General features: G+C 43.3%; 1 protein-coding gene and 1 non-coding gene across 2 annotated transcripts in view; both read left to right on the top strand.

The window, feature by feature from the left end:
• The window catches only part of LOC101850862 (glutathione hydrolase 1), a gene marked incomplete in the record, with an annotated part of 54,641 nt that overhangs the window by 36,111 nt on the left and 6,030 nt on the right, over nt 1-12,500 (top strand). The window contains 3 exon segments of the mRNA XM_005112080.3: nt 8,827-9,020; nt 10,622-10,709; nt 12,146-12,276. Of these exon segments, the coding sequence (XP_005112137.2) occupies nt 8,827-9,020; nt 10,622-10,709; nt 12,146-12,276 (413 nt within the window).
• LOC118478907 lies at nt 5,876-6,097 on the top strand. Its single transcript, XR_004859349.1, has one exon. It is a non-coding gene; the product is annotated as a small nucleolar RNA U3 (small nucleolar RNA).

Below are 12,500 nucleotides of genomic sequence, written 5' to 3'. Positions count from 1 at the left end.
GTGTAGTCCACGCGCCCACGGCTAACCAAAATATGCCCACATGTAATTTCCTAAAGTCTAGTAAAGTGTAACCAAAAATTCTCTACTAGTCTTCTCCGCCTAAGATCCCAGTGCCCGGGAGCAAGGGAAATACGGGATCTTAGCCGACGAAGCCAAGGAAGAATCTACAGTGACCCATGTACTGACGTGACCCCTGGGTGGGTTTATGACATATGGCGAGCAAAGAGTTGTCAACCTTGATGACCAATCACAGTAGCATGGTGGCATGGGGCATGCCATAATATTATACCGTACACTCATTAGCATATCTTCTCGAGATCTTTATCTACGTTTATCCAGTTGCCCCTCCCCTTTACTTGTCCAAAAATTTTAGCCTTCCATCTCTGATTGAGTCCCCCCGCCTTTGTCATTACGTACCATTACGCTGTGACCACACCAATTAAAATTCAGGCTGTCTCGCAAAGTCGGGAATAGAGAAAAACTGCCTTCAACGTCAATGGACAGGGAAGAGTTCACAGTTCGATGTGATCCTGCCTGGAGCGAACTTGTAGGCCCTACCCACCCAGCGAGTGAAGTAAGTTCAGGTGGCGAGCTCAGATGCGAGTGCGATGTTTGGGGAAAAGAAACGCATCGGTCAGTTCACACCTCGGTGTGATCCCACCTGGGGATCATTGTACCGTTTCATGGAGTTTTACAACGCTTATGATCGCATTCACGAGTGTGGCTGATCTTTGACGCGACGGGCAATTCTTTGGTCTCAACTTTTAACTCTTGGTTGATCGGCTGTGCCCGCCTGGGTGTTTGTTCCCTAAATTATTATCAGAAATGCCGGCACTTACTCTTTCATTAAGCTTCAAAAGTACTCAAAATGTACTTTAAAAATCGAAGTGTATACAGACCCGGTAACCGGGAACAAAGTCACGAAGTATACAGACCCGGTAAGGGAACTCTTTTGTGATTTCGGAAAGTTTCAGCACCCAGACCCGGTAGTGTGTGTGTGTGTGCGTGTGTGTGTGTGTGTGTGTGTGTGTGTGTGTGTGTGTGTGTGTGTGTGTGTGTGTGTGTGTGTGTGTGTGTGTGAGAGAGAGAGAGAGAGAGAGAGAGAGAGAGAGAGGGAGAGAGAGAGAGAGAGAGAGAGAGAGAGAGAGAGAGAGAGAGAGAGAGAGAGAGAGAGAGAGCAGGGGGAAGTGCTAGCGAAATGTATGACATGCCCCAGTTGCCAGGAGGGAACGAGAGAAAGATATGGTGGGAAATAGGTGGGGAGAAAGAAAGAAAGAGACAAACAAAGAAAAAGAGAATACGAGCGACAGAGAGAGAGAGAGAGAGAGAGAGAGATAGATAGATAGATAGAGAGAGAGAGAGAGAGAGAGAGAGAGAGAGAGAGAGAGAGAGAGAGAGAAATAGAGAGGATGACTGCTCGAGAGAAATTATGACATTGTTCTTTTCTTCAAATTGTGATTCCTCCAACTCCAAAACGGAGGAAAAACGATCGTTCATCGGAAAGACATCCACAGTCTTCATTTAGATCTAGATCTAGGCTAGCCTCGAAACTAGATCAATGATTTATGTCTGTCTATCTAGACCTAGGCCATAGATCTAGAAGAACCTAGGTCTACCCTGAGCCAAGAGGACGGTGAAACTTTCCGAAATCACAAAAGAGTTCCCCTACCGGGTCTGTATACCTTGTGACTTTGTTCCCGGTTACCGGGTCTGTATACACTCCATTTAAAAATACTCAAAAGTACTTTTTTTAAAAGTATCGGAGTACAGTAAAAGTACTGGTTCTCAAAATTTACCGGAGTACAGTAAAAGTACCGAAAATTGTAATGTAAGTACAAGTACCGGAGTGTACCGGAGTACTTGTACTCCGTTACTTCCAGCTCTGTTTTTAAGTATATTGTTCTGAACATATACACATGTTATGTAAGAGTTGTTACTAAGTATAAATTGTTAATTTTCATAAGAACTATAGTAGTCTCCGTCTAAGATCCCGGTGCTCTGGAGCAAGGAAAAATATGCGGATCTTATTCTTAGGCGAACCGGGATCTTATTCGAATGGCCAGGTTGAAGAATCCACAGTAACTCATGGTCCGCCCGTAACCTGTACAATGATCTTCCCTTACTTTAAAATGAACTGACGTGACTCCTGGGCACTAAACGTTTTTCAGAAGTCAGTTTTTCCTTTTATTTGCTTGGGGGCGGGGGGTGCGGCTTTTGAAAAAATACTGTGTCAGTGACTGTCAGGTGGGAACCAGTTGGCTTCAAGCAAGCCCCCCCCCCCCCCCCCCATAAAAAATGTATTGCTTTCTATCTCTAACGTAGTTCCCCGGCCTTGTCATAATGCATCATAAATCATTGTGTTGTGACCACTCCCATCAAATTTTTAAAGATTGAAAAGGGGGCTCTCGTGGCCTAGAGGTTAAGGTCCCTTTTTCGAATCCGGGTAGCGACCAAAACATTTTCTTCTCTAAAATTGTCTCCTTTCACCTCCTTTCCTGCTCTCTAGCAATGTTCTGTTGTCTGCTTTCATTTCCACTTTCTGCCCCCACTCCCTCACCTCCTTTGCCCCCTCCTCTGGGCCCCTTGCTCTTTCTGCAGCCTTTCTACTGTTACTCCTTGGCTCCTCCTTACTGCTGTCTTTCTGCCACGCCCCTGATCTTCTGGTAGGAAAGATCTATACCTAGCCTTCTCGGACAAGGGCGAAAAATCTCAGAGGGCCCGTTTGCAAGTTGCGCACGTTAAAGATCCCTTGGTGGCCTAAAACCGATAAGAGTAGGCTTCGGCCGCCACCCGGGCAAACTTCAAAATTTCCTACCAGCTGAAAATATTAGGTGGGTCCACACGCTCATATGACCTTATGCAGTTGCTAGCGCCGTAAAATTCTTTACAAAAACAAAAACAAAAAGAATGAAAAACAGGTTCACTGCCAACAGAAGAAACCATTACGCAGAGGCGATCGTGCAGTCCACGAGTATGGGCGCCAGTCTTAGCCTAGGCGCCAGTCTGTCTCGGAAGTTAGAGCGCAAAACTGAAAGACGAGAGCGATGGTCGGGAAAACGTAAGCGTCCACGAGTTCTCAGTTTGATGGAATACAGTCTGACTCAGACGCTTGCTGGAAGGCGTTTCCCACATCTAGTATGTGATGTACGATCAGGCAGACGGTTCAGGTGATCGGGGGAAGCCAAGCAAGGCATCGACGAGTTCACACCTTGGTGCGATCCCGCCTGGGGTAAACATTCATTGTAACGTAACCGCTTATCATCGAGATTTACAACAGAGGTGTGATTGCATTCATGAGAGTGAATGATCCGTGACGCGATGGACCGTTCAATGATCGCACATTTTCGCTACTTGGTTGATCAGCTGAGTGCGCCCATGTTTCTTATTCTTTTTTTTTTCTTTAAAAAATATTTTAAAAAACAACTAAATTATGACCTGAAAAGCTAGATCTTAGCCGAATGTAGCCCGTCAGCGCGGGATCTTAGGGGTGACTTTTATACAGTAAACATTCTGTTTTTTCCAGTACAGCAGGATCTTAGGCGAACCGGAACCATAAGCGGTGGCGGTAGGATCTTAGGCGGAGACTACTGTACTGTACCTGTATTGACTCCTTAATTTTAATATTTAACATAAAAATCCTGATCTACAAACAATCATTAATAGGGGGTGCCCACTAGCGCGAACGGATTGGGTCGAGTCAGGTCGTTTTCTGGTGGTTTAAGTGCACACTCTAGCAGAGCTGGAAGTAACGGAGTACAAGTACTGTACTCCTGTACTTTTTGAAAACCAGTACTTTTACTGTACTCCGATACTTTTTATAAAAGTGCTTTTGAGTATTTTTAAAGTATATTTTGAGTACTTTTGAAGCTTAATGAAAGAGTAAATGCGGCATTTCTGATCATAATTTAGGGAACAAACACACGGGTGGGCACAGCCGATCAACCGAAAGTTAAAAGTTGAGATCAAAGAATTGCCCGTCGCGTCAAAGATCAGCCACTCTCGTGAATGTGATCATAAGCGTTGTAAAACTCCATGAAACGGTACAATGATCCCCAGGCGGGATCACACCGAGGTGTGAACTGACCGATGCGTTTCCTTTCCCCAAACATCGCACTCGCATATTCTGAGCTCGCCACCGGAACTTACTTCACTAGTTTGATGGGTAGGGCCTACAAGTTCGCTCCAGGCAGGATCTTATTATCGAACTGTGAACTCTTCCCTGTCCATTGAAGTTGAAGGCAGTTTTTCTCTATTCTCGAATTTGCCAGACAGCCTGAATTTTAATTGGTGTGGTCACAGCGTAATGGTACGTAACGACAAAGGCGGGGGGACTCAATCAGAGATGGAAGGCTAAAATTTTTGGACAGGTAAAGGGGAGGGGCAACTGGATAAACATAGATATAAAGATATCCAGACGATATTATGCTAATGAGTGTACGGTATAATATTATGGCATGCCTCATGCCACCATGCTACTGTGATTGGTCATCAAGGTTGACCACTCTTTGCTCGCCATATGTCATAAACCCACCCAGGGGTCACGTCAGTACATGGGTCACTGTAGATTCTTCCTTGGCTTCGTCGGCTAAGATCCCATATTTCCCTTGCCCTTGAGCACTGGGATCTTAGGCGGAGACTACTGTAGTAGAGAGTTTTTTGGTAACACTACACTTACTAGACTCTAGGAAATTACATGAAGGCCTATTTTGGTTAGCCGTGGGCGCCGTGGACTACACAGGGTGACCAAAATCTGTCTTACCACTATTATAATCAATTGCAGCTGAAACTTGAGTTTTCAATGTATATCAATCTAACAATTTTAGGCTAACTAAATTTCTTTTTAACTTTTTGGGGGGTTTGTGCTTAAGGCTACTTTGATTCCTTGAGGATTTGTTAATGAAGAATTCAATGCACATTTCCATTTTTTTTTGTGCTGGCCATTTTCATCAATTTTATATTTTCTTAAGAGCAACTTTGGATACTTTTCCTACTTTCCCACCTCTAGGACTGACTTACATTTGATCAAATTGTCTTGCTCAAACAAGTTCTATTCATAATATCCCTTACTCACTAGTCGCGTCTGTTTGTTTGCTGGCTTTTTTTTAAATTTCACGGACCATTTCCACCTACGTTCAGTGCGTATATTCAAATGCTTTGCATACTGTTTACACCATTAGTAATAAATGGCCTAATTTGTTAAATATATTAGATATGTTATTCAATATGATGTTTTGCATTAGCTTTGAAGTGTTTTAGCATTTTAACAGAAAGTACTCAAAATGTACTTATAAGTACTTTTTTAAAAAGTAGTTGTACTTAAGTACATTTTACAGGAAAGTACTTTTACTGTACTTAAGTACATATTTTAGATTGTACTTAAATTTGTACTTAAGTACCTTTTTAAAAGTACTTTAACAGCTCTGCACTCTTGGAGTTTACTGTAACCTCCTTGTGCCCACTACAACCTCGCCGCGTGCGATTGTACCCGACGACCTGGAAGTTAAAGTAGAGAGGCTTGGTAGTCTTACGTCACACATTCTTCATGCAGACAATTATTTCATAATCTCAAACCATGCAAAAAAAAATTAAAGGAAGATAAACCTAGAAAAGAAAAAAAGTAATAACCTCCCTTCTCTTCACTCTTAACTCACACGTTTTGCACGGACTATGACCCCACACACGTGTCAAGCTGATATTTGTGTTCACACAACGAGAAATTCAACATGTTGCCCCAGCTCTGTTCGTAAAATACTTTCCCTTTTAGCATACAGACATTAACAATATGAGATTAACTTTCCCCAAAGGGAGAATGTGAAAACCCTACGAAAAGCCATCATTTGAAATGTAAGAGATTTTGAGGAACTCATTACAGATTAAGATCATACTTTTAGGGATCATTTCTAAAGTATGTCTTGCCGAGACGTCGAGTAAAATCGATCGGCACGTAAACCACGATGACGAGATTACGCCAGTTCCTCTGAGCGTGAAGTTGAGACTGGCATGACTACTGCTCTCGTAGTCAGGCCGTGTCTCGTTGAGGATCGTTCCTTTCCTCCCTCAGCGGGGACCAGGAGGGGGAACTGGCAATCAGAGTGGTTTTTCCTCTTTTTATAACAAATGACATGAATGGTAAACTGTTAGTTTTAGCTTGTAGCTATTTAGATCTATGATATCTCTCTCTCTCTCTCTCTCTCTCGCTTTCTCTCTCTCTCTCTCCCTCTCGCTCTCGCTCTCTCTCTCTCTCTCTCTCTCTCTCTCTCTCTCTCTCTCTCATCCTCAAACACAATGACATGAATTGTTTACCTGCAATAATGCATAATGCCTGCTACCAAATTAGTGGAGGCATATGTTGCTTTGGCACTTGTCATGCAAGTGGTTCCGATATCTTTCACCGAAAACGAATTGTTTAGAAAGGCCCCGTACTCCAAATGCTAACGAGGATAGGCCTACCGCTGAGATGTCTTCTGCACTATATCTTTTGACAGCACTTATTTTATTATCCGTTAAGTTTTAGCAGGTTCTTCAATTGTACAATGTACTCGCAACACAATTTGGCCATTAGAATGTCTAAGAGATAAGATTTGTAACTAAGGGGCAGAAAAAGGGAAAGAAATAACATCGATAGATCATGTTTGATCCGAAAGAAGGATCCAGCAACACCCAAACACCCGCCATCCACCCATGAAAAGAATGCAATACTGTTATCAACCGCAACCAAAATATTATTATTGTTTCCAATATGATATTTTATAAGCTGTTATCAACCAATATGTTGTAGGCAACTATATTGCATAATCTCAAGCCACGAATGTTTCCGTGGGGCCGTGTAGTGCAGGAGCGCGAACCATTGTGTGTGCGTGTGTTGTGTGTGTGTGTGTGTGTGTGTGTGTGTGTGTGTGTGTGTGTGTGTGTGTGTGTGTGTGTGTGTGTGTTAATTTATACCATATATACAGTCGAGCCTGCCTTAACAGAAACCTGTATAAAATGGAAACCTGTCTTAACGGAATCTCCCCGCTTCTCCTTTGATTTATTCCTCTTTAATTATCTGTATAGAACGGAAACCTATCCAACTCGGAAACGGAAAGAAAAATCCGCTCCTTGCCGATGGTTTCACCTCTGTCTAAGACGGAAAATGCTTTGCCCGCTCAGCCCTGATTTGAAACAAAACTCGCAAATTTGGTTGCGCCTGCTCTAAACTTAACGCCGTGGCCATGCTGCTAGGAGAGGAAGGGAAGTAGGGGTGCAATTTGGGGGTAGATGTTACCCCATCATGTGAGCCCTGAGCGATGCAGATGGTCAGTGTAGTGTGGGTGTGAAATCTCACGACTGTTCGTGAGAGTGCTCGAGTAGCGAGCCACTACTGAAACTTTCCTGGGGAGCCAGAAGAAGCCAGAGGTGTGAAATTAGTTTGACCAATGCCTACCGCCCTGGTCTTACGCCAGTCGAGAAAACATCAGTCGGCGATGATACCAACCTGGCGTGGAGGCCCAGTGTGCGCGCGACGGCCCGCGGCGAGATCTGGTCAAGTGGCGAGGGAAACCCCGCGCGACGCCAAAAATAGATGGCCGAAATACGTCTCAATATTTCAGCCAATCACAGAGATGTGCTACATGCTCGCTGTAGCTTCAACGGTCGAGAAAAGAGTTCCTCGAATCGTTGTTACATGATGGCAGTGAGGGGTGGCATTGTTTGACTGAGCTTGTTACAACTGTGGGTGGGGCTAAGGGTGGAAGCAAAGGAGATGTTGAAACGTTTCTATTTTTAGTAGGTCAAACAGTGGTCCTATGAAAGGCAAGCACTGGTGGTAATTGGATAAGTAAGACTGACGCATGACATTGTCAGACAGGATAGCAGCTGAGAGGTGTGAAGTTTTGACCACTGCTTGCCGATCAGACAAGCGATCCTTGATCCCACCAGCTGGGCCTTTGAACCCCCCCCCCCCCTTCCATTTTCCCCGAAATTCCCCTGTCAAGACGGAATTTGTTTCTGCCTCCCTTGCGATTCCGTCTACACAGGTTCGACTGTATATGAGTGATGTGTGTGTGTGTGTGTGTGTGTGTGTGTGTGTGTGTGTATGTGTGTGTGTGCTCCCCCCTCTCTCTCTCTCTCTCTCTCTCTCTCTCTCTCTCTCTCTCTCTCTCTCTCTCTCTCTCTCTCTCCCTCTCTCTCTCTCACACACACACTCTCATACACTCAAACAAACACAAATTATACACAAACACACACACACACACACACGCACACACACACACACACGCACGCACACACACACACACACACACACACACACACATTATGATGAATAGTTTTTGAATGGACAGACATGAGAATGGTATTCTCACCCACCTGCCAATGACAGAAAAAACTAGTATTTTTATTAGATGACATTATGAATTACAGTGTCATTCATTTTTTAAAAATTCCTTTTGGTTCTTAATTGCCTTTTTTAAGTAAAACTTTTACTTTTAACAGATTTCTTATGTTTGGAGTTTAATGCGACACTGATTTTTTTTCCTCTGCTCAGTCAAAGATGCCCGATTTTTCAGTTTTATGTGACACGTTTGGGTTTGTTTGGGTTTTTTTTTTTGCTCAGCTCAATCAAAGATGGTATGTCCAATTTTTCGGAATTTTGTGCAATTTTTCTTGTTTTGTTTTTTGCTCTGCTCAGTCAAAGTTGTCCAGTTTTCAGAGTTTTGTGCGACATATTTATTTTGTTTTTTTGTTTTGTTTTTTGCTCTGCTCTTTCAAAGATGTCCAGTTTTCTGAATTTTAGGCAACATGTTTTTATTTATTTATTTAAAAAAGAAAAACATTTTCTCTGCTCAGTCAAAGATGTCTTCCACAAGCTGAACAAAGCAGATCTAAGCACTTCCCTCCGGGGGGTGTTGCTGCTGAATGGTGAGTTCAAGACCATGGAGGACAACATCACGCTCCCAGGCATGGTGGCCACGCTGCGGGCGATCCAGGCAGACCCAGACGCGCTGTACTCGGGGAGGCTGAGGGAGCCCTTTGTGAAGCAGGTCAGTATGTACGTACCCCCCCGGGGCGGAGCTGTTGACTGAAGTGTCTGTTGGCCATTCCCAAACGGGGGGACATTAACATCTCGAGTTTTTGTGCTCAGTAGAATTGTAATTGTAAATGGGCTGATTCATCAATGTCATGCTCATAACTGTGCCTGAACTGCAACATTGAACTTCTGCTTTTTCTTTCCTAATCGTTACTATCATCATTTTCTTCTACTTCTTTCGTATGTTTGTCACACTCTTGTGACCCACTATTTCCGGGGTGTTCTGATAGTTGAAGCAGACTTTCTGCTGTTGAAGCTAGAGAAGTGAGCAGAGTAAGTCTGATTCCCTGTAAGGACTTCTCTCTTGACATCCCCCCCCCCCCTTGGCGCTCATATGACCTTATGCAGTTGCGAGCGATGTTAAACCTTACTAAAACAAAAGGTCAGTATGTCCCTGACAACAATGTGATGAATTGTGAAGCGTTCTGATAAAATTAGTTACTTCTCGGATTTGAGCCCTATTAGATGGAAATAGATGTGTCTCACTTATAGCTGGAGTTTTTACAATTTAGAAGTGTGAAATAATAAAAGACGTGTTAGATCTATACTTAATGAGTATGGCATCAATAGAAAAATCTTCTGGCCATCTCCATTCATGGATTGCGAGAAGTAACTCATTTTGCCCGCTCGCCTCACAGTTAAGACGCTGATGATGGTGTGATTGACACTTACGGTACTGAAGGCTCATGTAGGGAAAAGCCCTCAAGTACCGCACCAGTTTACTCAGAGGTTGTGGGTTTGAACCCTGTCAGGGGCCTGAAGTTGTGTTCTTGGGAAATGCACTGTGCATGATTTGTTCTAACTTCTCTTGGATGAGCAGGGTACCTGGCTGTAGATGGTGAAAGATCTGGTCAATTTGTTAGTGTTTTAGTGCTTAACTGGCTGCTTGCATTGTGTGCATTGTGAATCTTTATGAGTGGTTTGTTTTAGTAGAGGTTTTACGGCGCTCGCAACTGCATAAGGTCATATGAGCGCCATTTATGAGTGGTCTTGGATCTGCAGGGGTAAAAATAGTTGTAACGTGTATTGAGCTTGCTGCAGAGCATTTATATATGCTGTATAAATGCAATCGTTATTAACTATTATTATTATTATATCTTTTGTTCTCCCCCCCCCGGGCGGTGCCACTGACTGAAATGTCTTTAGGCCATTCTCAAAGGGGGGACATTAACTTGTTCTTATGCTCATTAGAATTGTAAATGGGCTGATTCAACAATGTCTTGCTCATAACTGTGCCTGAACTGCAACAGGGAACTGCTGCTTTTTCTTTCCTAATCCTTACCAGACTCTCTGTCCTTACTATCATCATTTTCCCTCTACTTCTTGTGTATGTTTGTCACACTCTTGTGACCCGCTATTTCCGGGGTGCCTTGATAATCGAAGCAGACTTTGTGCTGTTGAAGCTAGAGAGGTGAGCAGAGTTAGCCTGATTCCCTATAAAGACTTCTCTGTTGACACCCGCCCCTTGGCGCTCCTATGACCTAATGTAGTTGCGGGCGCCGTAAAGTAAACCCTCTACTGAAACAAACGAATTCTTTTTTTTCCTTTTCCCAGATGCGAGAACAAGGGGGAATAATCACAGAGGAAGACCTAAAAAATTATACAGTTTCTTTTCCATCAGTGATCTCCTCGACGTTCAAAGGTAGGCATACAGTAGAGCTAGCTGTTGTCTGTCGCTGGCTAAATTACCCAATCAGGGATTATCTATCAAAAGTGGAATTTTTTGTATATGTTTTGTTATTTTATTGGATTTTTACTTTATTTTTTAAAAATCTTGTCGGTTCAGAACATTTTAGTTTGCTTGGAAAGACTTTTTCGAATGTCTTGGGGGTTTTTCTGCTGGGATGTCGTATCCCTCTCAGCCTTGGTTGGCACAGACAGACAGGGTTAGGGCCTGCTATACCTGAGTGATCTAAATTATGTCCCGGGGGGGGGGATGGGATAAAACACCTCAGGCCTGCTAACCTTCCCAATTTTGTCAGGAATTTCTCGAATTAGATGCGCTGCTCCCGACTTCGCGACAGTCTCGATTTCCCAATTTCGGAGCCGTGCTATTATATTAGTATTATTTCAATTATTTGCACGAAAATGAAGAATGAAATTGACGATACCGGAACTCGTGTGTTACTAAAATATCCAGATCAGTCGTGCGCCCTTTACTGTTTGACGGTTCGGCTACATGTAATGCTCAAGTAAACCTGGCAATCGAATCTGCGCACTATGTTTACTCGATCCCGACTCAGTGTTGCCTGTTTGGCCATAAATGCATATATAAAATAAATATAAACAAATTGAGTGTGACAGGAATATGACCTATCACGCTGCGCACCACGCTGATTTTCCCTATTTTGCATTTTCAAAAGTTACCAGGCCTGACACCTACATTAACACTTATAGTACCGTCAGTGACTTTAGACATCAGGCCATAGTATGCGCTCATTACTGCTGGCGACTGCAGTGGCCGACTCGACCAGGCACACTAAACATGATTAAGCCAAGCAGCGAACGGACGCACTGCTCTGAAGTAAATACCAAAGGAAGTCACTCTGTGTCATGGCTTAATGGTTGATGAACCTCTATGATTTTTTAACGTGTGTTTGTAGGGCTGCCAAGGTCTTTAAAATTGAGTAATATTCTACCACTGCTTTAGCATCCTAAACTGGTGCGGTACTTGAAGGTTTTTCACTATACGAGCCTTTGTTTCTGTAAGTGTTGAAAAATTGAAAAAATCAAATAAAAAGAAATCACATTCTCCAAGTGTATTTTCACAGCAGTCTTTGGTCCTTGTCGCCTGTAGTGGTGTGAAAAATGTGAGGTGTCCTGACAAAATGACTTCTCAGGTTTTTTCCCTATGGAAATAGATACTTTAAATTTATAAATGGCTTTTGTACAATTTATAAGTATGCGATGATACAAGACATGCCAAACTTACAGAAAGTGGCATGAATTTTAAAATCTATAGATTTGACCCCAGTATGGATTTTCTGCTGATATCTCCATTTGTGGAATGCGAGAGAGAAGTAACTCATTTTGTCAGTACGTCTCACAAATAATTGTTCTTCCAACTGTCTACGACAGAACTGACCGTGGTCGGGCTCCCCCCTCCGTCCGGCGCCGCTGTGGTCGGCATGATCCTCAACGTTGTGGAGAAACTAGGCTGGAAGCAGGACTGGTACGGAGACGCTCTGATGTATCATCAGCTGGTTGAGGTATGGTGTGCTTTGTGAGCTGCTTAGGTTAGGGGTGGGTGAATGAATATTATGTACGTGGTACATTTTGAAGGAGGTAAGGAGGGAAAAAGGGGAGGGGAGGGGAGGGAGAGAGAGATCAAATGGTGTGTGACATGCATACACATATATACATAAATATCTATATATCTATATCGACAAACGCGCACACACACACACACACACACACACACACACACACACAC

Source organism: Aplysia californica, unplaced genomic scaffold (assembly GCF_000002075.1).
Source record: "Aplysia californica isolate F4 #8 unplaced genomic scaffold, AplCal3.0 scaffold01179, whole genome shotgun sequence".
In the NCBI taxonomy this organism is placed as follows: domain Eukaryota; kingdom Metazoa; phylum Mollusca; class Gastropoda; order Aplysiida; family Aplysiidae; genus Aplysia; species Aplysia californica.
This window is presented reverse-complemented; position numbering and strand designations above follow the sequence as displayed.